Source organism: Camelus ferus, chromosome 7 (assembly GCF_009834535.1).
Source record: "Camelus ferus isolate YT-003-E chromosome 7, BCGSAC_Cfer_1.0, whole genome shotgun sequence".
NCBI lineage: Eukaryota > Metazoa > Chordata > Mammalia > Artiodactyla > Camelidae > Camelus > Camelus ferus.
The window spans coordinates 16,106,492-16,133,970 of record NC_045702.1 but is presented as its reverse complement, the minus strand read 5'-3'; the positions used below and the strand labels follow the sequence as shown (position 1 = coordinate 16,133,970).

Sequence of the window (27,479 nt, the reverse complement as noted above, 5' to 3'; positions counted from 1 at the left end):
CATTATGAGGGGCGAGGCATGCTGGGAGTTGTAGTTCAAGTAACAAAAACCCGCGTTACAGCTACAAAGATTTTACCCTCGGAACAGCACCGATGCGCCGGACGGAAAACTGGAGTGCGCACGGTTTTGCGTATGCGTTTGCCTAAGCGGTAGCCCCCGCGCCTGCGCAAAAGCGCGCATGAGACGTCGCGGAGCTGAGCGGGCTGCGTGCGCTGGTCGAATCTCGGAGATTCGTCCTCTGAGCTTCTGCTCCGTGGGGTTTTTACCGGAAACAGCCGGCCGCTTCCGGTGTTTCGGCTTTCCGGGCTTCGCGTGACTCCAGCCTGCCGTTAGGTGGCGTTCCTAGCGGTTATTTTTTTGTTTCCGGTTGAAACACTGAGGCCATTTCCGCAGAGCCAGTAGCCAGTTAGAAACGTTTACCTTGTCTTCTGAATTGGCAGGTCAGTGGTAAACATGGGACAGCAGGGAATTAGTAGTTAATTAACTAGGAGTTAGTTGTCTTAATTGAATAACTTGGACAAGTCATTTCGAAGTCTCAACGACTTTATCCCTTGCTTAAAATCTCGCAGTGGCTCTCCGTTGCCATTAGGATCAATTTTCAGACCACTGGACCCTTCGTAAATTGACCCTTGCCTATATCTTAACCATGATCTCTCATTCATTTCCTCTCATCCTCTGAACTTCTCTTAATGTCTTCCTCTACATCTTGTGTTAATCCCTTTGCCCGATCTTAACCATTTGCGTTAACGTTCCTGTTTCCCTTCTGGACTTCAGGTTTCTTCTGGAAATCTAGATCAGACACTTCTCCAGGTCCTTATGGTCAGTATGGCAAGGTTGAAATGATTCAGTTCACCTCTTCTGGGCTTGTCTAGATTCTCTAGGTTACTTGTGTAATCTTACCTCTTCCAAGCTAGATCACCTGTGTCTCAGCTTCATCATCTTCCACGCGAGCCAAGGTGTAACTGCTCAAACTCAGGATTCCCACTCTAACAGGTCTCCCCTCCTAGGTCCCTGTCAGGGTTCACCAGCTCCAGCTATGGCCACCTCTGATCACTCTTCCATACTCTGGCTGAAATCTTGACACTTTCAGAATCAACACAGTAAACCAGTATGACTTAATGTGAATAAATTCATCTTTCCCAGTCACACTCATAAAGTATTCATTTTATCAACCTGCAATTTACAAGTGTCTGGCTTCTAAAAGGCAGATATTCAGGAGGGGATTTGGAAGAATGCTGTCATTTTATCTCCTCTTAACAGAAATTTAACCTGCTTCCTAAGATGTAGCAAATTGAAGCCAGCTCTGAGGAAGCAGGAGAATTTATTGGAAGTATGATATGTTATGATAAGGGGCAATAGAAAGTAATTCTGAAGTCCTTTTTACTGAACTGCCAACAGACTCATTTCTTCCACTGTAAGCCATTCTTCCACTAAAGCAAATAGATAATCATAAAATGTTAGCTCTATGTAGCCACTAGTCACCAAAGATGGCCCCTCAACAATCTTCCCCTTTCACACATGTTGCTTCTTAACATTAAGAGGTGAAACTTATTTCCCATCCAACCCACTCCTCCCACTCTTGAATCTAAGCTGGTTTTGTGACTAGCTTTAATCAATAAATAGAATGTTCTGGGACTTCTAAGGAACCCCAGGCCTTAAAACTGGCAACTTTCACTATCTCCTTCTTACCCAGCTACCACGCTGTGGAAAGCCCAAGGCATATGGAAGAGTCCTGGCACAGGCCCGGCTGAGCTCTCAGCTGACAGCACTGATACCAAACACGTGAGTGAGCCATCTTGAATGTCCCGATCCAGTGGCACCCCCAAGTGATCTGTCTCAGCCAGCGTCATTTGGAGCAAAGAACTGCCCAGCGAAACCCAGTCAATCCGAAGAAACATTAAAGATAATAAAAGGGCTGTTTGGGAATAATTTCACTATGTTTTTAAATTACTGTGTGTCAACAGAAAACCAAGTCAGTCTAAAAGTTCTCAGAGCCAATTAAGCCAAACTTTATAATTTTGCAGCTTTGGAAAGTCTTTATATTCCTAGTGCAGGGCTGCAAACCCAAAGCCCTACTGCAGGGACCAGGTAACAGCAGGTGACACAAGAGTGTATCAGGCCAGGCGAGTTCCTACCTCCTCCACAGGAGCTAGAGTTCCCAGCTCAATCTCATTCTTGCAAAATAGGTATGTGGTCCCAGTGTTGCCAGAGCTTATGATTTTTCAAGAGAAGCTGTAAATCCAGAATTTTTATGAAATGCCCTAACTTCTAAATGCTAGTGGTCAGTTAAAAACAGTAGTTTGTCAAACAAAACACTTCCATTTTCCTTATATAACCTAGGGTTGCAAGTGTGCAAACTATGCCCTGGGGCACCTCACAGGCGATGTCTCATTTGACCTTCACCACAGTCTTATAAAGTAGTACTCTGATTTTACCTGCTTAGAAATGTGGGAACAAACTCAGTGCAGTTTCATGGTTTAGCCAACTTTACTAATCGCCAGTAAAGCCAGTATTTGACCCCAGACAATCTAACTCCAAAGCCTACTTTTTAAACTTTTTAAAGAAGCTTTAGGGGTGGTGAGTATAGCTCAGTGGTAGCCTGTGTGCTTAGCATACGTGAGGTCCTGGGTTCAGTCCCCAGTGCCTCCATTAAAAAAAAAAAAAAACGTTTTGTAGCAGGAAAGGAATTTGTATTTAAAAGATGCTGGTAATTCTCAGAATTTCCTGGTAAGGCTAGAGACCAGGTTTGGAAGCTACACAGCCAAGAACCTTACTCGAAAGCTTGGCCCAGATCTGGTCCAGTGAAAACTCCATCAGGCACTGTTGCTACAGCTTGCAGTGCCAACACAGTGACACTGGGCAGGGACTGGACACTGGCACCAAGACTGTTGCTCCCAAACACTGGCTGTTGCTGGCTTCTCTGCTTCCACTTGTGCCAGAATGGATTAAGTCATTACCTAATCCTGGATCATGTTCTCTTGTTGGTCAGGGGAGGCTAGGAAAGAAATACTCTTATTCAGTGAATTTTGATTGAGCATCTGCTATGAGCCAGATGAGGTGAGGGTAAAGGAGGAGTTCTGGGACAAGTTTTCTATGCCCAGTGAAACTGTAGGAGCAGACCCCAAGAGTCCAGTCTTTACTCTGAACTACAGCAGTGACTGGCTGCCTGACCATATACATGGGAATCTGGGGGAAATTTTGGTTGGAAAGAGCCAGGATGCATAAAAGAGGGGTATCTGAGAGTAGATAGGTGTAGGCACTCACTTCCATCATTTGTGATTCTAGAAATGTGTGTCCTAAAGCAGTGATTTCTACACTTTTTTGATTGTGTGTCCACAGTGGTAAAAATCTTCTGCCTCCCCCATAAGCCTTTGTATTTATTTTTAAATTATATATATGTACTATTGATTGAATGTGGTAAATACATTTAAAACATGCACAAAATATAAATGAAAAAGTGTGTTTTAAAAATGAAAAACAGTAATTTGAAAATATTTTTATTAACAGTAAAAAAAAAAGTCCTAATGTCTCTTGGTAAAGAAAGATGATTATTGTTTATTTTATTGAAAACGCAATGTAATTCAGTATGTTTTATTATTTTGAAAATCTTGGTTTAACACATTGTTTTGGGCAACAAAATCACATAGTGATAAACATTTCTAAACATCCATTTTCAAATTTCTCTCTTCATAGCATGGGTTTCTTTAAAAAAAAAAAAATGCCTCACTTCCAACTTTAAAAAAAATCACTTTTAACTTAAAGGGACCCATTAAGTATGTTCAGAATATCAGCTAGGCAGATGTATCCATCAGGCCTCAGGCAGAAAAAGAGAAACTACTGCAGGCTTTACAAGCAGAAAGGAATTAGTGCAGGGCACTGAGATGCTTTATGGCACTAATTAAAGAGCTGCAGGAGTTAGGGAAAGTTGCCACTAACATTCAGCAGTTTGGGGTATTGTGAGGGTCCTGCTGTCACCTAAGTCAGAAAAATGCAGGAAACCCCCACTGCTGATCAGAGCTGCCCCCAAGTACTGAGATAGGGGCTGATGGAGACCCCTTGGAGGCTCTGGGAGAACTTTAAGTCTACCATGGCCCGCCCATTTTGCTAAGTGCTGCCAGAGGAAAAACATACTACCACTTTTTCTTCCCATCCTACAAAATCTCACAGGAATACATTCGGCAGAAAGAAATCACATCCAGAACCTTGAAGGCAAAGGAGTCTGGGAAATGTTTCCATAATTCTAGTCCCTGTAATACATAGAAGGCTGTGAGAGTGGACACTGGCTCCCAGGAAACAGACCAAAGAGCACACAGCAGCACACTCCTGACAGCCTCGTCATCACAGAAAAGGACAGCAAATGAGAAACACTTGCCTCTTTCGTAAAAGAAAAATTGGTAATTTTTAAGTTTGACAAGTCTTGTAAATACTTTCCAGCAAGATAATCACTCCATCTGTGTAGTTTACGGAATTTTTGTGGCTACTACCCATCACACAGTAGTTTCTGCTATTTAAAGGTCTTACTTTTTAAGCAAATGAACCTTATTGATAACATCCTGTAGCGTACAGACTTGCAGTACATTATAATACTCAGAAGTAAATGTGACTATTAATAAGCAAGCTGGACTTGCTAGATGCAAGCAGAGATGCAAGTTCCTCTTACCACTGCTGCTTGAGAACGTGTTCCTCTCTAGCATGAAATAGCGGCTGCTTGCCACACAGCTTTCCCAGGAAATAACAGGACTATTAGCTTGTTTTCTTTGGTTTAAAAAAAAAAAAAAGAAGTCCAGTCTGTTTAACATTAAAATTCCAAAATTTGTTCCATAAAACTTCTCCCTGCTGTCAGCGGAGGTGGCCACAGGCTGAGAGAGGGGCAGTGAGGGCTGCGGGACACGGGACACCTCTCCACCACCCATATCTTCTCTCCTGCTCTTCAAATGCAACCTGTTCCTGGAACAAGCTAGACTTACATTGACAGCAACTTTGTTTTCTCATGAGTGCCCGACGAACTTGCTGTAATGATTTGTTCTTAACGCTAGGTGCTGCCAGAGGAAAAAATAATGAAATTTATAGCTTTTCCAGTCTCTTTTAGGTGATGAACAGATTAAAGAGTTACCATCACTATTTTAAAAACATTCTCTTTTTCTCTAGGTATGAACGTCTCATCCAGGGTCATATCAAAACTTCAAATGTCAGTTAATTTAAAACTTCTCTTCCAGCCTGGAAACATGAAGGAAAATGGAAGTTAAGATCAGTGTCATTTCTATTTCTCATGTACCACCACCTGCCTACCTGCTGGCTGCAATCTGGATCTGCCAGCCTTCTGTAGCAAGGAAAGGAGGAGGAGGTAAGGTCTTCCTTCATTGGTGGAGATATAAACTGGTGTCACTGTCACCTGGGAGTAGCAGATTCTAGTGTTGCTTCTTTTCTTGTAGGTTGTCAATAGTTTCTCCATCTCTGGGCATCTCTGCCCTGCAGTTCCCTTGTAGGCCATGCCTTTTCTAGTTATTTAGGGTTCCTGCCCTGGCCCCTTAGTTTCTAGGAGCCTCCCCTCCACTGAGGTCCTTTCATCCTCCAGGTGATCCCTTTGCCTGGGTTCCTTCTTAAAATGACCAAATCTGGCTCCCTTTCTTGAGAACCATATCAGGCTCACAGGAACTCAGGAACTTTGAGATTGTAAGCCATTCTTCGTGCAGGCTTCCCTCCTCTTCTGTCTTGTCAAGGAGCTAGCCACCTACTCCTAAGTTGTCTTTAGACTTCAGGGGTGAGTCAGACACAATTCCTGTGTCCCGCAAACTCCACAGGATGTGTCAAGCTCTCCAAATGGTGGCCCCTTCGGTTGGCACAAGGTGAAGAGGAAGCACCCCCACCCCCTCCTGCCTGGGGAGAAGAAGGGAGATGTCCAGCATACTGACAAGTGCCTCTAGAGGAATCCGCTCATGTTCTCTTCCAGGACCTGGAGGTGGGTGCTGAGCTAATCCTTCCCCGTATCCGCTTCAGTCTCTCAGCATGTGGTGCACAGGTGATCTAGTTCCTTGTCCCTTTAGAATGTGGATGGACTTGGCACCTACTGTTTTGTTCTCAGCCTTTGGGGTTTCTGGTGAAACTGACACAGAAAGATTCCCACTTTAGTAAATGAAGTTACCACTGTCAAACCCTCCTTATGGAATGTCTGTCCTTTCACCAGGACACACCTGTTGTACTGTAGGCAACATGGGACAGTCTGGCTTGTGAACTAGACTGTGTGAAGGTACCGTTAACTTAATTATTAAAGACTTAAATGTTAATTATTAAGTATGATCTTATATTAAGTATTATTTATGTATAGATATAACTTTTTACATAAACTATGCATAAGACTTTTGTTTTTCACATTATAGAAGATTAGATGTGTGGAGAAATCTCTCCCAATATAAAATACCTTAAAGTGCTGGGTGAAACTTTAACAAACACATACAAATACTTTTTCAAAGTGTGACTGAGCTGACAGTAAAGGAAGCCAAAATAACCAGAGGTCAGATAGGAGGAGGTAAGTGAGCAATAAAAACAGCATTTGCCCTGAGGGTATCTGCTGATCCCTGGTGGCCTAGAGTCTGGATTTCAATTGGCCTTAGGCAGCACAAAGGGAAGAAGGCCTCAGACTATGGTGGGAGGTCAGGTTCTGCAAAATGATGGAACCCCCAACAATTGACCTTATTGCTGGGAATGAAAACAACATCCCTGACCTCACCACGAAGAGACTTTTCTGTCTCAACATCAGCTAATGGTTGGGTGGCAGGGTTGGGGAACCTTCTATAAGAATTCTTAACTGCCAGTAATAACCACTCACATACATTTGTGGCTGAAATTCATTCTATCTCTGTGGCCTTAAAATCCTTAAGCTGAACAATTAGTCTGAAGTGGTCCTGTGTTGGTAATGTTCCTAGGAGTCTAGAAGAAGCAAACTCAAATAGTCTTTAGAGGAATACATCTAGGCTTCAAAGAATGTCCAAGGCCAAAGTGCAGAGACATATAATAAAAAACAGCACACATATGCAGAAAAAGCCTGTGTGCACATTAGTGGAAAACAATAAACTGTAGGATTGGACCCACAGTGTTTTTCAGGGTCTGACTCTGGTGCCTGGGACTTTGTGGAAAATGTTCTCTGATGCTCCCAGCCCACAAAGCACATGCTAGGTCCCTGACCTTGGCCTCTCTCCTTAGTGTACATCACTAGTTAAGAAAGCTGATAAACCCAGAAAAAACAAGCTCACACATGAAAATAGTGAGATACTTGAGGCATATAATCACAACAAAGAGACAATAAATAGAATAAACTGTACTAGACAAACCAGAATGGAACAACACAGATCATGAACTTAAAATAAGCATATGAAGATCCTCACATAGATAAGAGGATAATAAGGAACAAGCAGTGATAGAGAACCAAATGGAATAATACATATGAAATATGTGATAGTTGAACAAATCCAACAGATTGGATAAAAACAATAGCTACCTAGCTGAAAAATGAATAATAATCTAGATCAGCCCTGGGAATTTTCCTAGAACACACTAGAAAGAGAAAATACGAAAGAACATATAAGAGATAATAATAGTAAGTCAGTATCCATACAATATAAATCCCAGAAAGAGAGAAAATGGATTCAGGGAAGAGAGAGTTAAAGAACTCATAAGTAAGAACTTGCAAAAATTAAAGATAAAAATGATTCCAATTTATAGGTCTCATGGAGCACCCCACAGAATAAATATGGAAAAACCATAACTTTGACATATTACAGTGAAATTTAAGAACTTTAAAGACAAAAACAAAATTCTAAAAGCTTCTAGAGAGAAGAAGCAGACAGTCCACAAAAGAGTAAGAATTAAATTGAAATTAGTCTTCCTAGTCGACGCTGGAGACAAAAAACAATGAAGTTATGTTTTCTAAGTGATGAAGAAAAATAATTTAGAATATTATATCCAGCTAAACTATTATTGAAATGTAAGGATGGAAAGATGATACATTCAGACATACAAGGCCTTAGAAAGTTTATTGCACAAAGACTCTCTTTGAAAACTCTCCTGCTAAGTGAAATAAGTCAGAGAAAGACAAATACTGTATGATACCACTTATATGTGGAATCCAAAAAATACAACAAACTAGTGAGGATAACAAAAAAGAAACAGACCACAGACATAGAGTGCAAACTACTGGTTACCAGTGGGGAGAGGGAACCAGAGGTTGGGGGGCAATTAATAGGAGTCGGGGTTTATAGGTACAAACTACTAGGTGTAAGATAAGCTACAAGGATATATTGTATAACATGGGGAACATAGTCAATATTTTATAATAACAATAATAATAAATGGAATATAACCTTTAAAAATTGTGAATCATAACATTGTACACTGTAACTTATATAATACTGTATGTATATCAGCTGTACTTCAATTAAAAATAATTTTAAATCTTTTTTAGAAAGAGAAAGAAAACTCTCCTGGAAGAAGTACTTTTATACTTGAGATACTAATACAAGTAAATTATACTTAATATACTGAGTACTTAATAAGCATATGAAAAGATGCTCAACAGCATTAGTCATTGGAGAAGTGAAAATCAAAAGGATGAGATGTCACTTTATATTTACCAAGATAGCTATAATTAAAAAATGGAAAATAATAAGTGCTAGTGAAGATGTAGAGAATTTAAACTCTCATACATTGCTAGTGGGAATGTAAAATGGTCCAACTACTGTGAGAAATAGTTTGGTGTTTCCTCAAAAAAATTAAACATAGAGTTACCATATGACCCAGAAATTCCACTCCTAGATAGATACCAAGAGAACTGAAGATACACATCTCACAAAAACTTGTACACAAATGTTCAAAGTAGCATTACTTATAATATTCAAAAAGTGGAAACAGCCCAAGGGTCTACACTAATGAATGGGTAAATAAAGATGTAATATATCCATAAAATGGATTATTCAGGATATAGATAGCTGGGATACTAAGTTTAATTTTAGGGCAAAAACACATCATAAAGAATAATGAGGGACATTATATATTGGTAAAAAGAACAATAATAGATCAAAAAGATTTAACCATAATGAACACATATATACTCAATAAAATTCATGGTGCTTTGAAAAACTAGCAAGAACAAACCTCTGGCAAGAATGAATAAGAGAAAGGGAGGGGATGCACATAACACAGAGAGTGAGAACAGGAAAACAAATACAGATACAACAGAGATAAGAATAAAAAAATATTATGAATACATTTCTAAGAAATTTTCTGCAAGTGGGTTGATATATATTTGTTATGCACTTGATATAATTCAACTCATGATCAACATTCCTAGAAAACTGGAAATAGAACTTTCTTAACTTCATAAAAACTATATACCAAAAATATAGAATAATTACTATACTTATTGGGGAAAATTGAGATATTTTCCCATTAAAATAAGAAACAAAGACGCCATTTTCACAACTATCGTCTCGTATAGTATTTAGTAAAGGATCAGTCTAATGCTCCAAGACAAGACATAAAAAGTGAAAGAACTGGGGGAGGAGATTAAACTCTCATTATTTGTAGATTATATGATCAACCGTTGAAAAGCTAATAAGATAATCAGACAAGTTATTAGAATAAGAGAGTTTAGCAAAGTTGCTGGATACAAACTCAGCTTTCAAAAGTCAATAGCATTCCTCGATACTAGCAAAACCCACCAGAAAATACAAGAGAGAAAAACATACCATTTGTGAAAGCAACAACTATAAAGTACCTGGAAATCAACACATGAGCAGTACCTTCACAGAGATAATTTGAAAGCTTTATTGTGAGACATAAAAAGAGGACTTGAATAAATAGGAGCTATATAGTGAATGAGGTGTTTAACATTAAAAGATTCTATACATCATAAACTATGAATAAAATTCTACTAAATATTTCAGCTGGATTTTTTTATATAGGAGAGTAACAATCCTCAATTAGCTGAATGGACTTAGAAAAGCCAAGAGGAAGACTCCTTACTAGATATTAAGTCATACTATAAGTGTATAGTAATAAAAAAAAAAAAACCCAGTAGATATTAGGTATGGAAATTTTTTTAATGGAATGCAGTTGAGCTCAGAATAGACCTCTGCATATATGAGTACTTGATATATGATAAAAATGGTACCAAATATTAATGGGAGAAGTACTGATTTACTAAATGGTGCTGGGAAAATCTTCACTAAATGAAAAATAAAGCTGGACCCCTATATTACACAACAAAAGGGAAAAACAGATGGATTCTAAATGAAAAACTTAGAGGTAAAACTAGAAAGCTAATTAAAAAGAACTCAGGAGGATATCTTTATGACCTAGGGGTAGGGAAATATTTCATAACAAATCCCTCAAAACATAAAATTGACAAAATTGACTATTAAAAAAGTTTTTCAGCTCAATAAAGGATGGCACAAAGTGAAAAAAAACAGGTAACAGACTGTAATATCTGACATGTCTGAAACTGTTAAAGAGATTATTATCACAACAAAAAGATGAAAATGCAATTGAATAATGAGAGGAGATGAACAGGCAATTCACAGAAGACTACCTATAGCCCTTCTTGTGGTCAGAAGGAATTGGAGGCGACCTAGGTGTCCACCTCTACGAGGACGGATATGTAAAAGGCTGTGGATGCCTCATATGGAAGACTACGCAGTGAAAAGAAGCAACACATAGGATGCACATAGAGCAACGTGGATAAATCTCAGAAAAGTGAGAAAAGTAGAGAACAGCAAAATTCATACATAGCACAGGACCATTTGTATAAAGTAAATTGCATACACACAAAATAACACTACAAGTTTTTAGAAGGATGCATGCAAAACAAGGGGCACACATCAAAAAAGTCAGGGTGGGTACCTATGGGACAGAGGAAGAAAGGAGAAACCTAGTTTATAACAGAATGAGGGAATGAGATCTTGTACTAAGTGATGAAGACCATGTGCTATGGATTGAAGCACATGATCAATGTAGTGCTTTGCATCTGAGGCACAATAAGGCAGAAAGAGACTATATACAACACATATATAAAGGCTGGAGGTGTGGCAGGCATTTGGCAATGAAGGGAGTCAGTAGCTGTCAGAGGGCCACCTGCCACCTGTGAAACCTGACACTTGGAATGCCAGAGCAGACAGAGGGCTGGATCTTGCTGACACTGAATCACTGGATAAAGCTTGACCTAAAATAGGTTTACCTCTAGACCACTCACTTATATGAACCAAAGATTCCCTTAACTATTTTATTTAAACAGCTTTTTATTTTTAGGGTAGTTTCCCTTTACTTTTTTAAGCTAGCAGTTTGACACCTAGGATCAAAGAATTTTACCTATTTATCCACTCCTGTACTTTTAAATATTTTTTTAAAGATTTTTTTTTTAAAAAAACATTGGCTTCACTTCTCTATTTTGTGAAATTAGGAGAGCAAGAGGAAGCATGAATTCAAGGAAAAAGGCAGAAAAGAAAGTAACAGCAGCCACCGTGTATTAGCTCTTATGTGCTAGGCACTATGCTAGGTGCTTTCCAGACCTTGTCAAGTTCAACAGCAAGCCCCACCCTTGGGTGTTATCCCTGCAGCAAGGAGGAAACAGGCTGAAAGGAGATCCGCATCTTGTCTAAGCTTCATAATGGGGACCTGAGAACCCAAGTCTGTCATGTCACGCCATGCCACTCTACTAGGAAAAAAACAGTGAGGAAATAGTGAAGGGACAGACACAGGAACACAGAAGAGGTAAATATACACAGAGACAGAAAAAAACAAGCCATGTCAAGGCACATATTGATGAGGAAAAGCGATCACACTAGATTATGCCTGCATCAGAGGGGGCTGTCACTGTCCTTTGAAAAGATTATGATCTCACTTGCAATGTAATTCAACCCTCAGTGCACCCAGAATCAGCTCTTCTGCTTTTACTTCCGATTTTCAAAACTCTGTTTAAATAAAGTTTTATTTTCTCAAAGCTTTACATGGATATGAAGCAATGTCAGATTCCAGACACTGACTCTCACATCTGGAATGTTAGCCATTATTATTCACTAGAAAACAAATCTTTGACTGTCAGTTTGACATGCAGACACAGATTGCAAATACCTGAAGGGTATTACAGTTTGACCTGTGATAGTTATCTAACTGCCCATCAATAACTATGGAATACTATGAGCTATCAAAAAGTATAAGACAGACCCTGTGTACTGATGTGGAATAACCTCCAAGATAATTGAAAAAAAATTGCTAGGTACGGTAGAGCAGATATGTATGCTAATTATGTTAAAAAGTCAGATACATATTTATACTTTTAACTGGAGAAATGGGTAGCAGTGGTTGGTCTGGGGAAGGAAAATGGGGACCACGGATAGGAAAGATGCTTTGCATTCACTCTACAGTCATATACTTGGTATTTTTTCTTTTTTAACCAAGCCCAAGGATAGTCTTCCCTCCGCCAAAATCTTTATTTTAAATCAACCACTTCATTGTGTCTTCCTTTTAAACCAGATCCAATTTTGTGATCTTAGCAGGGTCTGAGTGGAAAGAATAAATTATTTTCTTTTCCCTTCTCCCAGTGATGAGATGGGAGAGACTCCTTCCCATTTCTTTCTCCCTTTCAACTAAGTCCACCTATGTGTTTCTTAGGGGAAAAAAAACCCATAACAAAAAACTTACTCATATTATCCATGTTCAGTTGAAAATAAATTTAAGCAAAAAGCTAAAACACTCGTGTCACCACTCTTTATATTCTGGAGTGTGTGTCCTTCCATGTATTTTTTCCTATGCCTACCCATGTGCATGAACACTTACAACTGCTCTTTAATACATGGGCATCTTAGTCATTTCTTATTTTAAAACAATTTTATTTAGTAGTAGTACTTTTATTTCCTTAACCAACCCCCTCAAACACAGCATAGATTGTTTCAAACTTTTACTGTTATGAGCAACACTGAGATGAACATCCTTGTACAGAAACTTCTGTATAAATTCATTTTCCCCTTAGAATAAATTTGTAAAAGCAGAACAGCTGTCACCAATTTGCTAACTTCTGCCTTCAGGCTCCATCTATAGTTGTTGCTTTTCCTAACCAGCCACAGACACTTTCCTTGTGCCAAAGCTGAGGTCTGAGGCCATTTCTTGACTACATGGCCAAGGGTACTAAAACAGACTTCCTGCTTCATAGAGTTGTCTACACTCCTTTGAACCACTCCACCATCTGGACACCTGTCCCTCATTTGGCTCGAGAGAACTGATTGCATTTCTCTATCTGCTTGTTTCTTGGCTGTCTAAACTGAAAGAGAAAGATTAATTATTCTCTCTTGGTTATTCTGAAATCCTTAACACCATGGGCCATGTTTTTCCTTCTTAAACACTTTTCTTTTTTTAAATACACAGTATAATAAATAACAAAATTAGTATGAATGATAATAAAGCTAACATTTACCTAGTATTATCTGTCACTGTGCTAAGTGCTTTACATGCCTCATATAATTTTGTTAATAGAAGTTACATGACAAAAAGCATTCCATGGTCAAATAAGCTTGAAGAAGTATGGGTTTACAAAAAAATCCTGTTTAGCAGTGGTACCTTTAATATGTTAATTCACATGTACAAGATAGTGACAACATAGTTAAGTGTAGTCCAATTATTTAACCACAGATTTTTTGAGAGACTATTACTCCCAAGAACACACTTTGCAAAACTGTCCTTAAATGTAACTAGTTCTTAATAAAAGCACTTGCAGCCACACCCCCCAAGCACAAGGACCACGCCTTTTAGTAATTCTTCACTTTAATGACAATGCACTGAAAATACACTTAAGTAAAAGTACCACCACTCTTTGTATTTTGGGGCATGTATCCTTTCATGTATTTTCTATGCATACATACATGTAAGTGACAAACTGGTCAATCTGACAAGTTGCTCTCTTTTCATCCTTTTCCCACTCCCTACTTAGATTTCTAAAGCTGAATTCTTTTTCTCCTTTTTTCCCTTAATACTTTTCCTAAAGAAGTCCTCTACAAGTAAGACTTTAAAAGATGCTCACTTTTACAACTAGTTCCCATATCTACATTGCCAGCCTTGACCCTGGAGGAATCTTCACACACACACACACACACACACACACACACACACACGCACGCACACGCACGCACACTAACCTGAAGGCAGAACCTAGTAAACCAGCATTCCAGGACTCCCACAATCTGGCTGCTTCTTACCTGGGCCTGGCCTACTTTCTGCTGCTTCCTGACTCTACTCAGGATGTTCCCTTCTCCCTTTTCCTAGCCAGGTCCCACCCATCTGCCAGTTCACAGGCCATCAACTTGACAAAGTCTTCCCAGATCTTTCCAGTCTACTTTCTCCCTTGCTCTGAACTTAAATGTCAGGTGGCCATAGACCACACCCTGGTGACAGATTTTAAACTGTTATCTTTTAACTTGTCATGTGATTGCAGACTGTGAACACAGTGAGGGTGGGGACTGTGCCCTTACTTCTGTGTCCCACAGCGCCCAGTGCAGTGTGATACAGAAAACAGATATTCAGCCACTACAGAAAAGAATGAGGTATTAAAATCCAAGTTAGCCCAATAATAACACAGACACAAGAATAATATGTACATTCCTCTTTATTTAATACAACAAACACGTAACACATACAAAAAGAAAAAACACTCATGTAAAAGGCCCTGTCACAAAGGATAGACAGGAAAACATCTACACTGAATCAAATAAGGCTCCTGCTTTAAAACAGGGGTTTGCTTAGCTAAACCTGGAATATGAGCAAGGCTGTTGCGAGAAAAAAAAAAAAAATCCCTGCACTGAAGGAGTATATCTATAGGGTTAATTCACTAAATTTACAGATCCACATTTAGGAATGTTTAAGCCCTCTCACATGTCCAGACTCATCAGGGTTTTATGAATTGTGATTTTCCTTTTTTTTTTTGGTTAAAAAAATTTACATGTCCTTCTTTCTTCTTAGAAAATAGTGACAAGAGCTCTCTAAAAACTAGAGATCAGCAAACCACCCGAAATTCGGAAAGCTTTACCATTAAAGTTCAAAAGGTATGTCAAACTGAGAATGCAAAGGCAAGATGGCAGTGGGAAGAAGAACTTAATCTCTTAGCCATTTCCCCAATCGCGTGTATTTAATCAATCACTAGGAAACACAATGGAAACACCTAGGCTCAGTGCAGGGTTCAGTAGCAGCAGTTTGTCCATATTCCTGCTCTAATGATTAGAGCCGGAAATTAAACAAGCACCAGTTCATCTCAAAAGAGCCTTATACAAACACACACACATACATACCCACACCCATTCACATGTCATCACCACCCCCTTTTATTTAAATTTATTATTTTTTTTTTACTAAAATAATACAAAAAAGGGAGACAGGTATATTTACAAAAATCCATGGCTGGTACAGTACATAATTTTTAAGACACACTAAATGCTACAATCTTTCAGGTCCTGAGATTATTACAAATATCAACTCAAAGCTGTGTTCAGGTCCAGTTTTAAAGGAGGAAAAAAAATCCCCAAATATTAAGTCACATACTTACTTAAAATACAGTATATCCCTTCAAGTTAGCAAAACACACCTCCCTATAAACAAACACAATGCAGTTACCAGGGCCTTTCACCCAGAGGAGCAGAATTACTTAGGCTCCTTTAAGACTGGCTGTAAAACATTTTGGCTTCTACATCGAGTGTGGAGGTGGCTAAAGTAAGATGATGTGTAACCAGAGGGAAGTTCCTCTATAGAGTGAACATTCACTGTATAAATAAGTCCTGTTTTTCCTTCTGTTACCAAACAAAAGTCTTTCCCTTATCAAAATTCATACAGCAAGGGCTGGAAATATGTGCTTACCCAGACTAAAAATCAGAATCCTTATTTCCAATCAGTTATACAAATAAGTCTGCAGTCCCACGATAAGTTTTACAACTGCAAATAAACTTTCTGGCTTGTAATGAAAGAGAAAACATTCATCACTTGGTTACCTTGATAGACTTTGATTAACATATTATTTGGGGCACAAAATTTTCACCAGCCAGAGATTTCCTTTCCTCTTCTTTCAAGCTTAACAATGTTTAGCAAGCAACACACATGGGCAAGCTCCAGATTTACATACTCTTAAGAATAATCAGGTATTTCTGATACATTCTATAATATAATTTTTCAGTGACAGCTCACAAAAGGTCAGTACAAAGCTTGAATCTTTTCTCTGGAGGCTGCCATGGATTAGAGGAAATTATTTGTAGGTTGGGAACCTATCTCTACGGGTGAAAGGGCTCTTTGCTTATCTGAAGGTCTCAGAAGGTCTATGTAATTAAATTATGTAACCATAGCCAGGATTTGAAAAGTTGGCCAAATTTGGTCAACTTTCCAACTAACTATATAAAATAGTAATTAATACCTTTGTCAACTGAGAATAACTTCTCTTTTAATGCCTCTGGCCATAACTGGGGTAATTCTTGGTAATTTTGCAGATATGGGAAAGAAAACCCAATATGCTGGCACAGGGCACAGTACCCCTGCAAACAGAAGAGATAAGCACAAAATGAAGAAAATGTATGGCTGCAAGGACAGAAAATAAAAGATAGCTAAGATCTAACAAATTAAGGGCAGGTTGTCATATATAGAAAAACATGCCAACTGGCTGGTCTTGGTTACTGCTGACTCCTAAATGTGCGTAAAGGACAGGTGGAGCTGTTAACTTAAAAAAAAAAAAAACAAGTTATCTTGGGTAATAATTATCTTGTTTGTTTTTCTATTAGGTTTCCATTAGTGCTTTATTACAAAATATGTTATAACTAGATTTAAGATAAAATAGAATTATATTATTATCAGCAAAATGGGAGCAAATAAAGTATAGAGTGTTCTGAGGAACATAAAATTGGTATTAAGGATTCATATGGCCGGTCTGACTCAGACCTTTGCAGAAGAGGCTGAATCCAGGGGAAGTATGAAAATAAGCAAGGCAAAGTATTATGAGAAATAAGAGGCCAAAGGTCTGCATCTCTTCTGAATAGCCTTGAAAAGTATCAAGGAGAATCCATGAAATGCAGCTACTATTGCATTATATAGTAGAGAAACCTATTTTTAATACAAAGGAGAGGAGAAAAAAATTTCAGGTCACCAGTGATGATTCTAAGTCCTGGACATACAGACCTCCTTAATTATACTACTGAGATTTTTTAAAGTATTCTTGACCTGTTTGGGTAACAGTTCGGAAAAGTGTCCAAAATTAAGTACTAACTCACTCTAAAATGGAAATATGTAAAAAAGACTGGAAAGGAGAAGCATTACAGTATGAGGAAATTAAATAAAGATCACAAATAGCTACTTTCAAGCAAACGGTACTTTGGGAGTATCTGAGAAACATGTAATTTAATATTGTTATTCAAAAGCAGTCTGATTAAATCCTCCCAGGCCTGGTCTGAGTCTGTGCTGGGATATAAACAGTCTCCTAGAATATGCCTGTAGTCGCTACTTCTGAATTCATTGGGGACACAGGATAGATGGCCAATGTGAGTGAGAAAAGGAGGTGAAAGACAGTTTAACCTTTCCTCCCCAGACTCCTGGCAGATTATATTCTAGTGTAGCAATTGGTTGATGAAACGGTTAAGAGCTCAGACAAGAGGAAAGAAGAATGAAGACTAACAAAAATGAAGAATAAGAATTCGACATTAATATTCAAAGCTATTTTTTAATTAGAGTCTGACCATCTGTTCAGCTCCACAAACCTGAACACTGCCACAGAATCTAAAACTTTCTCAGAATTGAACACTGGGATGGTTTTATCTTAACAACCCAAAGACATTCCATGATTCTAACTATAGTTTTGCACCAGTAAAAGAATCTATACTTAGTTTTTGAATATAAAGTTCACATTTTAGGACAGATGAACACACAAAATATCTCTATTTTCATGTTTCCATTAATTTTCCCTACAGGAACAAACACACATGCAACAAAAACCCTTATGCCTTATTTCTTTGGGTAGAAGTTTTAATTAACACCTGTTATTTAAAGAATGGAAAAAGAGGAGAAAATGTGGAAAATTTGTATGTTTATCTGCATAGTTGATATTTAGAGGCGACTAACTAAGGCTTTATCTGGAAAAAGCAACAAAGAACCAAAAAGTGATATTTAAGAAAAAATGTCCTATCACTAGAGATTAAATGGGCCTTGGCCAGTTCTGGGAATTAACCCAGAGGCTTTGTCTGCTTGGGCCTGGTGCATTCTCCTCACTCACTTCAGCTGGATAATCTGTTCCTCATCCCACTACATTCTTCTTCCTGACCTTGAATATGTGGTACAGTTTAAATACACACACCCTCTAACAACCGTTGCTCAGCATTTAGCTCTAACTAGAAAGGTGGCATCCATTCTTTCCTGTTGTTGTAAGTGATAAGAGGAAAATTCTGTGTATTACTGTTTAATATACTAGGATGGAAGGTAGGATAAGATAACCTTCATTTCCTCCTTGGAGTTGAGCAAAACATGTTTCCCTCCCCCAGCTGCCCAGCGAGGAAGAGAATCCTGCCTCCTGTCTCCCATTTCATACAACCTGAGCAGTTCATGGCTCCAACTCTTTCACGGGTTGAAGAAGCATAAATTACAAAGGCAGACTGGCTAAAAGTCTACCCAACTGACTGTGTGTAGTGCTTGCCCCTTCAGTGCAAAGCTGGATAAACCTATGATTAAAGGAATAATAAACAATCTCTGATTTATAAGAATGAGGAGACGCCCTTTCATTCTTAGAAGGTTAAAAGCTTAGCTATCCATCACCAAACAAGTAATATAAGGAAATTAGATTGAGAAGATGGCAAAGTGAGGCAGATAAAACTTTCGGGACCATTTATCAACTCCAATAACCAATCATCCAAGCTTTACCTAGCTTCAGCTCCACAACCCTGGCAAAAATCACACATGTAATTACACCATAAAGGCTAAAAAAAAAATCTACTTATAATTAAGAAACTTAGTGTTATTTACCCCCTCCCCACTTATTAACCTGACACTAACCACTTTATCCCACCACAAATATAATATGTTTAAATAACAAATATGCATCTAAATTAGAATTCCAGTGATTCTTTTAAACTTAAAAATCATAGGGTGCTTTTTAAACCCATCATAGGGAAAATTTTTTTAGCCTTTGCAGGAAGATGATAATACTTTTAAAATTATATAGGACATTTCAGAAAAACTCAAAATATTTTTGAAAAAGTCTGTGATATCCCTGGGAGGTAGGTGAATATTATACCCAATTTTCTAATGGGTAATCTGAGGCACAAAGGTTAAATGATATTCCCCCTAAACACAGTAATACAAGAGTAACACAGCCGAAACGAGGCTGCCTGATAACAGCTATCAGTTACCCTACCGGAAGTCTCTGCTTTCTCCTTTTTGGCCACCGGTCTTCTCTTCTCAGTTAAAATGTATTTAAAAGGGGGCATTTATTAGATATATTTGTACTGGGTTCTGAGGATTGATTCAGCTTAGTCTCCCATAACATGTCACATCTGTTTTCCACCAGAAACAGATGAATCTTAGATACTGAATATTATGTTATTTCACTCAAGGGAGAAACCTAAATAGCCATCAAATCATAATAAGTCAAATGTAATTATCTGGCAAGTAAGAAAACTCTCAAGAATGCTATAGGTTATATGAGTGTTTTGCGCAGTGTCTGAACTCTTTCTAATTTTCTTAACCCTTTGACAGATATGCAGCTATAGGAATCCTTCAAAAATCATTTCCCAGAAGAACATATGACGTATTTTTAATGTTGACAAAGTTGCTAACTTCCTTCAAAACTGAAATACACCACCATGGTTCTAACTCTAGTTCTCTCCTGTCCTTAGTCTTACCTGCCATAGTGTACCTTGTCAACCTGACCCAGAAAGACTCTTGTTATTCCAATGCTTTCTTCAATATTACTCGCGACAAGTTTGAAGGGCACAAAGCAATGGGTTACATCCAGGAATGGTCAATGAATCCACTAAATTTATTTTACTTGTAATAACTGACTTATTTTATATATATATATTATATATATATTATATATATATATATATATATATATATATATATATATTTGTTGTTGTTAACTTCTACAGATATTCAAAGGGGGAAGAAAGTATCTTGTGAAAAGACAACTTCCCAATCCACCCATTTGAATTGACTAAAGCAGTGGAATAAACAAGGCAGAAATCTTGCAAACGTTAAAAGGGGAGTGCTTAGCAAGGATGAAATGGTATAGCAGCTACTAGTTTTATATATATATTACATATGTATACATATATATACACATATATATGTATGCATGTATGTTATGTATCTTAGTATGTATCTTACACATATATCCATATACATATAAGGAAAAGGAAGAATATTACAGCATGACGTGATCTTGGCAAGTTTGAGATTCTTCCTCCTGAATCCCCTGACTTATTAGCCTCTACTTTAGGACATCTGAGAACAGTTTCAAAAGAGGGGAAAAAAGAAAGAAAAAAAGGCACTTAACAAAGACAAAGGCCTGAATTGAGCATGTTTTAGAGGAGTAATATAAGCCATTTTACCAGGGCTAAGAAATGATTTACAGAGTTAAACCTTTCCCCTTAAATTTTATAAAATAAAATTGCATAACATGTTTGTAATCAGTCATTTACCCACTACTGCATTTTCCCTCTGCTTCATTATTATAAAAACAAAAGTCCCCCCAAAGCGTAAAGCAAAACAAAACAAAACAAAAAACAACCATACATGCACAATAGATAAAAGTGCCCTTTTGAGAACATAAGGTCAGCAGAAACTATGGTGCTGAAGCACAGGGAAAAGTTCTCAAGTTTGGCCTGATTATACATTTCACTCACTCTTCTATTTCTAATTTAAAACAAGACAAGTATCAACAAACAAAAAAAGCAAACACAAATTCAAAACCTAAATGATGATAAAAAGAATACAGGGACCAGTGTGCTTTTATGTTACACTCCTAAAATAAAGTATGCTAATTCTATACATGGGTCAAATTATATGACAAAACCTCCTAGAAATAAAGAACTGTAAATTAGATTAAAGTTGACCAATACAGGCAAAGTTCACTTTACAAATGTAGCAGCAAATCTGATAGATAACTGGAGTTCTAAGAGATGATCCCAAGGGACATAGCGTTCTCATAATCAATGGCAGTTTGAGTAACAGTAGAATTTCCATTTCAGAAAATGTCTTGAACCAAGTAGAGGTGGAAAGGGGTATGGCAGAGGGCAACCAGAAGAGAAAGACTAGAGGTGTCTGCCCTTTCCAACCCTGGGTAGTAAACAATTTAGATCTGCTTTGGGAAAAAAAAATCCTGGGTTAAAAATCTTTTCATGTAAGTTGTTTTCAAACAGGTGTCAAACCCACAGCATTCAAACGTGTGTGTGCCCGGTTCTTCCTCCTACCTTGATGATACAATAAACACTATTCAGCCTCTGTGATATAAAAAAAGTAATTTGGGCTAACAACATCCATCAAAGGGGTGGTAGGCATGAAAGAATGGACTAACACAATCCTCCGATTCCCTCAGAATATCAGGATTTTGTGACTTCAGATTAACCTCACTTTTCCCAAAACCTAAATTTCTTCAGCCTGTTTTAAAATCATGATTTCTTTTACCCTCTGATCTCAGAAGCATATGAGAAAGAATCATAATGGACTTACATTGACTTATTATTGCTTACATCTATTTTGGAGGCTCTGAATGAGCTTGACACTTTGCTCTCAGCCTCCAACCAAGGCTCAGCACTACTGTCTCTGAAGACAACTCTGCTGACCATTCATTATTGCTTGTGAATACTGAGGATTAACTTGTATGTACAGTAACAGCTTATACATCAGTGAAGGCAATTTAAAATACAAGACAGTTGAAAACAAACAGCTTACTTTTCCTGAATCAAGAATCCCGCTGAATGGGACATAATTAAGTGTGCTGATTACTTTTGCATTGGGATGTTGCTAATGCTCTTCAGAAATACACATTGCTCTATATCCTCTCCAATTACTCACCATTTTAAAAAATAACATAATTTGACTTTCAAGTGCAAAAATAGAGTGTGAGTCACAAGTCTCTGTGCTAAAAAATAACCAATTTGTATGTTTTTAGTAAGAAAAACTGTAAAGATACGTGACTATACAGTATGGACATCATTTTCAATGTTATGACCTAGAAAAGAAATACATATTTACATGTAGTAACCCTCTGATCATACTTATTAAGAAATATAAGGATGTTTGTTTCATTTGTACAACATAAAAGGCTAGTCTTGAGTGAAACGGACTAAGGAGTGGAACTGTGATGGGGGTGAGGTGAGGATCTGGCAGCAGTCCTCATGGAATCAGGACTAAGAGACTAGAACAGAATCTCCACATAGGAGGACTTCTCGGGGCCAAGGGCCTGCAGGTGTTATTACTGGTTACTTATAAAATGATACTTGGGGGCGGGGGGAATGGAGTCCTGTTCTTCTCTAACAAAGAGTCATCAGGGATCTTCACATGGCGTGATTCAGATGGATTTAAGAAATTAAAGCTATTCCTTGACTTAAACTAGTAAAATATATAGATAAATACATGTGTATAGATATACACACACACAGATGAATACATGCACAATTATCAGCAGGAAGAGAGATTAATGTGCACTCTGACTTCTCTCTGGTATGGGAAGTAAAACAAAGGAAAATTCCTATATGTTAGCAAAGACTTTTTTTCTAAATTAGATAAAAGTAAGAGGTATGCTACATTGGAATAACTCAAGTAATGGGTAAGCTTCCCTAATTAAAAAATAATCTTTAATCAAACGTAGTCAAGTCAAACCTATCTGCAACATCCCAATATCCTCCCAAAATCCACCAGGGTTGATACAACATTCTTATTTGCTTTACTGGTAAACTAAATTCTCAGAGGCAAGTAATTATATCAGTATTTCCTTTGAAATAACCCTTTCCCCTTACTGTAACAAGTTCTTAGAACTAAAGTTTTCAGTTATTAACTACTTTGCTATGAAGTAAGCCAATGTGACTTTGAAGTCAAAATACAGGTTTACAGTTCTGAAGAAATCTGTGGTAATTTATTCACAGTCCTAGAGGCTATGTGGGGCTTTTGCTTATGAAAGGAAAAAAGGGACTAGGTAATACCCTTATCTGAATAAATGTAAGAGTACAGGATGATTTTTAATGAAAACATGCAAGACATCTTGCTACTACCAAACTGATGCCGTTTTTAAGTTTAGTATGTCACTCTTAATGGACCAAGCCTACACCACTTTGGGGTACAGTCTGAAATAGGAATAGGAAGAAATAAGAAGAAAAGAGAGAGAGAGAGACCAGAACAACAATGAGGTGAAAAAAATCAAATAAAATGTATCTAAACATAACCATAAATTTCTCCCTTAACATCCTTTGCTGAATATGCTATTTGCACAAGGAAGTTATATTAACGGAGACTTATCATCTGCAGGTTTACTCATGTATCAATACTGAGTAAATATTAGTAAAGCTTTAAGATCCCAAATGCTCCAAATCATTTTCACTACACTGGACATAGGGAGTAAAAATACACTGTGATTGTTATAAAAATAATCCCTTGTACACATAATGATCCTAATTTAATTCCTCCCTTTAAAATACCATCTTCAAAATTCAAAAAATACATATATGCCATTTGAATGACCAATGAAGAAGTGCTGTAATACACACTCACTCCTGTTTATATCAACAGTTAATAATCACCTGAAATACCACTAGCTAAAAGAACAGACGTGCTGAAGTGAGGTGATGCTGGGGGAATTTACAGTTGATACTGGCGGGCCTGCGAGGGCTCTGTGGACCAAAGCTGCAGCCCTACAGCAACAATCCCCACTTCTCAAGAGGAAAATGTGAACACAGTCACATTTTATCATCAAGAATGGAAATAAGAATTAACCAGTGAATTCCAGATGCACAAATCACCTGAAGAAGAGAGTTAAGTACCTACTTCTGAATGAAAGATGTAATTGACCCTTTTACAAAAAGGGGACATCTAAGTTTCATCTGTTAAGAGCAATAGGCTCAATTTTTTTGACTTTTAAAAATGTAATAATATATATCACTGTGCTAAAATAACTTTCCTGAAGCATCTTTAGTCCACTGATTTACATGGGGAGTTGCTACACACTGGAAGATTCAAGTTTGTTCAGGATTTTTGAGGGTACATGATTTATACTTAGCTAATGTCTGTATCAGACATAGGGTCATTAACTTTTTTTGTGGCAAATTTGCTGCACAGTCCACTCAAATAGACATGATTATTCTGACAAACTGGCCTAATTTCAGATATGCTGCCTTTTATTATGCAATTATGTCTACAAGTGTTCAGATCCAACCCCCAGGATGGATGGAGTTTACCCAAATCCTCAATTTCCTTCTTCCTCCCCCGGGAAAAATCAAATTTGTACTTCTGTGGGTTTGACAACTGAGTCTCTTTCAAGTCAGTTAATATGGTAACTTTGTCTTTCTTTAGAAGAGACCAAAGGTCACTAACTTTGTATGAAAGCATTTCTTCCTCCTGCACCTGGCTTTACTCAAGTAATGTTTTCTTTTCTTTTTCCTCCTCACCACAGTGCTTGGGACGAGAGAATGTAAACATCGACAGAACAGCAGCCCTATAACCACATGAGTACTTTCCCATCAGGTAGATTCCGTCAGCCAGCCGAGTGTGTCATTTCCTTTGCTTGCTGGGAAGTCACTGAGTTTTCCGTGGTAATTTAGTGTCCCCTTTACTTTGGCCTCCATCTGAGAAAAGAGATGTTTAATTGGTATGGGTTGGCATGTAATAAAAAATAAAAACAAACAAAGCAAAAAGAACAATTAACCCTGAACTTAAAGGAGATAAAAACTCAACAAGAATGATCCTCATATCTCAAGTGACTATGGTTCAATTGGTTTTCAGTGTCATACAAATACTGTTTCAACAGGTATTTATCATCTGTCTCACGGCCAACTGTGTCAAATGCTGTGAGGATTTATAAAGGAACACAGAAGACATAACCTCCTCCACCAAAGGACCTAACACATCTTTTGGTTCCTTTAGAAGACAAAGTCAATTTCACTTTCTTGCAAGTGAAATTAGATTTCTTGCCATGACATAGCATTTGATAATTCTCAATTATTTATGTAAATGAATGGGGCACACTAGAAGTGAAAATTCCAGCCGAGTGTTTGTTTTGGTCCTAACCTGGCAAAACTTGTAAGTGGTAGGAAAGTCTGGTACTGGGAACTATGGTTTCTAGTTTTACCTACGGTTATCTAACTTTTATTGGGAAAATACTGATCACTATTTCAACTGGACAAGAGTAGGGCCCAGTGACCTTGAGAGTCAATAAAACACAGAGAAAATCTCTGATAGGTCATTCACTGCCTTAGTAAGGAAAATTAACACCCCCCCCCACCCCAGGCCTGAGAGAGAAAGATGGGGGGCAGCATGAATGGTAGAAATACACTGGTGTAAAGGAACAAATTATGGCATTATAGTAAGAATTTTAAGGTTGGAAGAGACCACAAAAGTCACATGCTAGGTCTACTCATGTGGTATCTAAATTACTCTGGTAAAACATAAGCAAAACAGAATACCTGCCTCTATTTCGAAGAAAAGATACAGCAATGAAACAAGACAACTATTTCAAAAGCTGTATAAACAGAATACTATTAAAATTAACTTTAGTGACAACATCTAAGGAATTGGCTTTTCCATTTATAATGAGATATTATACACTTGCTTTTGTAGAGAGAAATGATCTGACTTGAGGCATAAATTCATAAAATGGCACGGTGGGACTTTGCTCAAAGCAGCTTGTTTGGTTAATTAGCAAAATACTCATATCAACTGGATTGTGAGATTCTTTAGACCTGAATTTGGCTAAACTATGGCCCTTGGGCCAAATGTGGTCTGCCACTTCTTTTTAAAAATAAAGTTTTACTGGAACCCAGTCACACTCATTTTACATGTTGTCTATGGCTATTTTCCTATTGCAATGGCAGAGTTGAGTAGTTATGCAGATTATGTGGCCTGAAAAGCCAGAAATATTTACGATTTGCACCTTAATAGAGAAAGTTTACTGACCCCAGTCTTTAGACTAGAGAAGGTCAGAGAATTAACATTTATTGAGCTCTTACTATGTATCAGGTACCATGCTAGAAGCTTTAAATAAATTATTTTTATTAAATTCTCCTAAGACACCTATTAAAAACATCTTGTCCCCAGTTTACAAGCAAGTGAAGTGATGGTTAAACTTGCTCAAAGTGGTAGTCCTAAAATTCAAAACTCCCAGCCTGATTCTCAAATTTAATGCCTTATACTTTAAAATGTTTTTAAAATGAAAAATTATTTACTTTTTCATTTCAATTACTTGGAAAATACTGACTGTCACATTTCCTTTTCCCTCTGAAACAGTGGTGCTGCTCAGACAACAAGATAATGCATTTAAAGCTGGAATACTGGGGTCATGATGAACCACAAGAATCATAATTCCTTGCAAATTTCTACCAGTCTGCCCCACTGAGCTTACAGCTCTAAGCTGGACTCATCACACCAAGCAGCTGTCAATACCCAGGGTGGAACTGCTTTAGTCACAGGGCAATTTTCCTTAAATGCTTTCCTTAAGCATTTAAACCTACTCAAAAAGTCCAGGAAGATCAGGATTACTGATATTTGTGCCTACTTTGTGTTCCCCATTTGCACAACTTTGCTTTCTATTTGTTCTCTCAAGGGGTGAGTCTGGGGCAGCTTACCACTTAGCTGTTTTCAAGGATTAATTACAGCCTATTGCCTTAAGATTGCCCCATTGCTCCCATTTCCACATTGTGGTCAATTGTAAACTTGTTCAAAGATAATTTTAAATGCAGTGGCCAAAAATAACAGTGAGGCCCCAGTCAACTTCCACAGTTAAGAGAGAGCAGCAGAGCTGCTCAGAAATCCTGAAAATGGCCTTCAGAACAGTATCAGCATTCTACTGGGGTCAACTGCTGGTGACAGCAAGAACGTGGAGGCCAGTGTTATGTCCAGTGCCCACTATCCAGTTTCAGATTTCAGAGTAATCTAGTTGGTCTGCAAGTATACAATGCATACATTTTGAATCTTAATTTAATCACTGCTATAAGGCAGAAAAGTTTAACAGTTAAGAATAAAGGCTGTGGAGTCAGACTTCCTGGGTTTGTATCTCAGATCAAACAGTGACTAGTGCATCACCCTGGGCAAGTTGCCTACCTCTGACTCAGTTTCCTGATCTGTAAAATGGGGATTGTTACCTCACTCACAGGTTTGTTATAAGGATTGAATTAGCTAATACATGTAAGTAGTCACAAGACTATGTGGCCCCTAGTAAGCTTTCAATAAATATGAACTATGACTGTTCCTGGACGTGACTTTTATCCATTGTCTTA

The 27,479-nt window shown here is 37.8% G+C and overlaps 1 protein-coding gene and 1 long non-coding RNA gene across 6 annotated transcripts in view; one reads left to right on the top strand and one right to left on the bottom strand.

The window, feature by feature from the left end:
• The first annotated feature begins 77 nt into the window (after nt 1-77).
• Nucleotides 78-27,378, top strand: LOC106729708. Of its 3 annotated transcripts, XR_004321293.1 has the most exons (5): nt 78-440; nt 5,217-5,344; nt 5,802-5,959; nt 24,662-24,732; nt 26,491-27,378. It is a non-coding gene; the product is annotated as an uncharacterized LOC106729708 (long non-coding RNA). The 3 variants fall into 3 exon arrangements; XR_004321292.1 differs by lacking the exon at nt 26,491-27,378 and having other exon boundaries at nt 24,662-24,797; XR_004321294.1 differs by lacking the exon at nt 26,491-27,378 and having other exon boundaries at nt 5,149-5,344; nt 24,662-24,797.
• UBN2 (ubinuclein 2) overlaps nt 14,627-27,479 on the bottom strand; it is a 61,010-nt gene continuing 48,157 nt past the window's right edge. For all 3 annotated transcript variants that reach the window (XM_032483454.1, XM_032483455.1, XM_014559875.2), the window contains one exon: nt 14,627-24,833. In XM_032483454.1, coding sequence (XP_032339345.1) covers nt 24,784-24,833 — 50 coding nt within the window. In that variant the 3' untranslated portion in view covers nt 14,627-24,783. The remainder of the gene's footprint in view (nt 24,834-27,479) is intronic.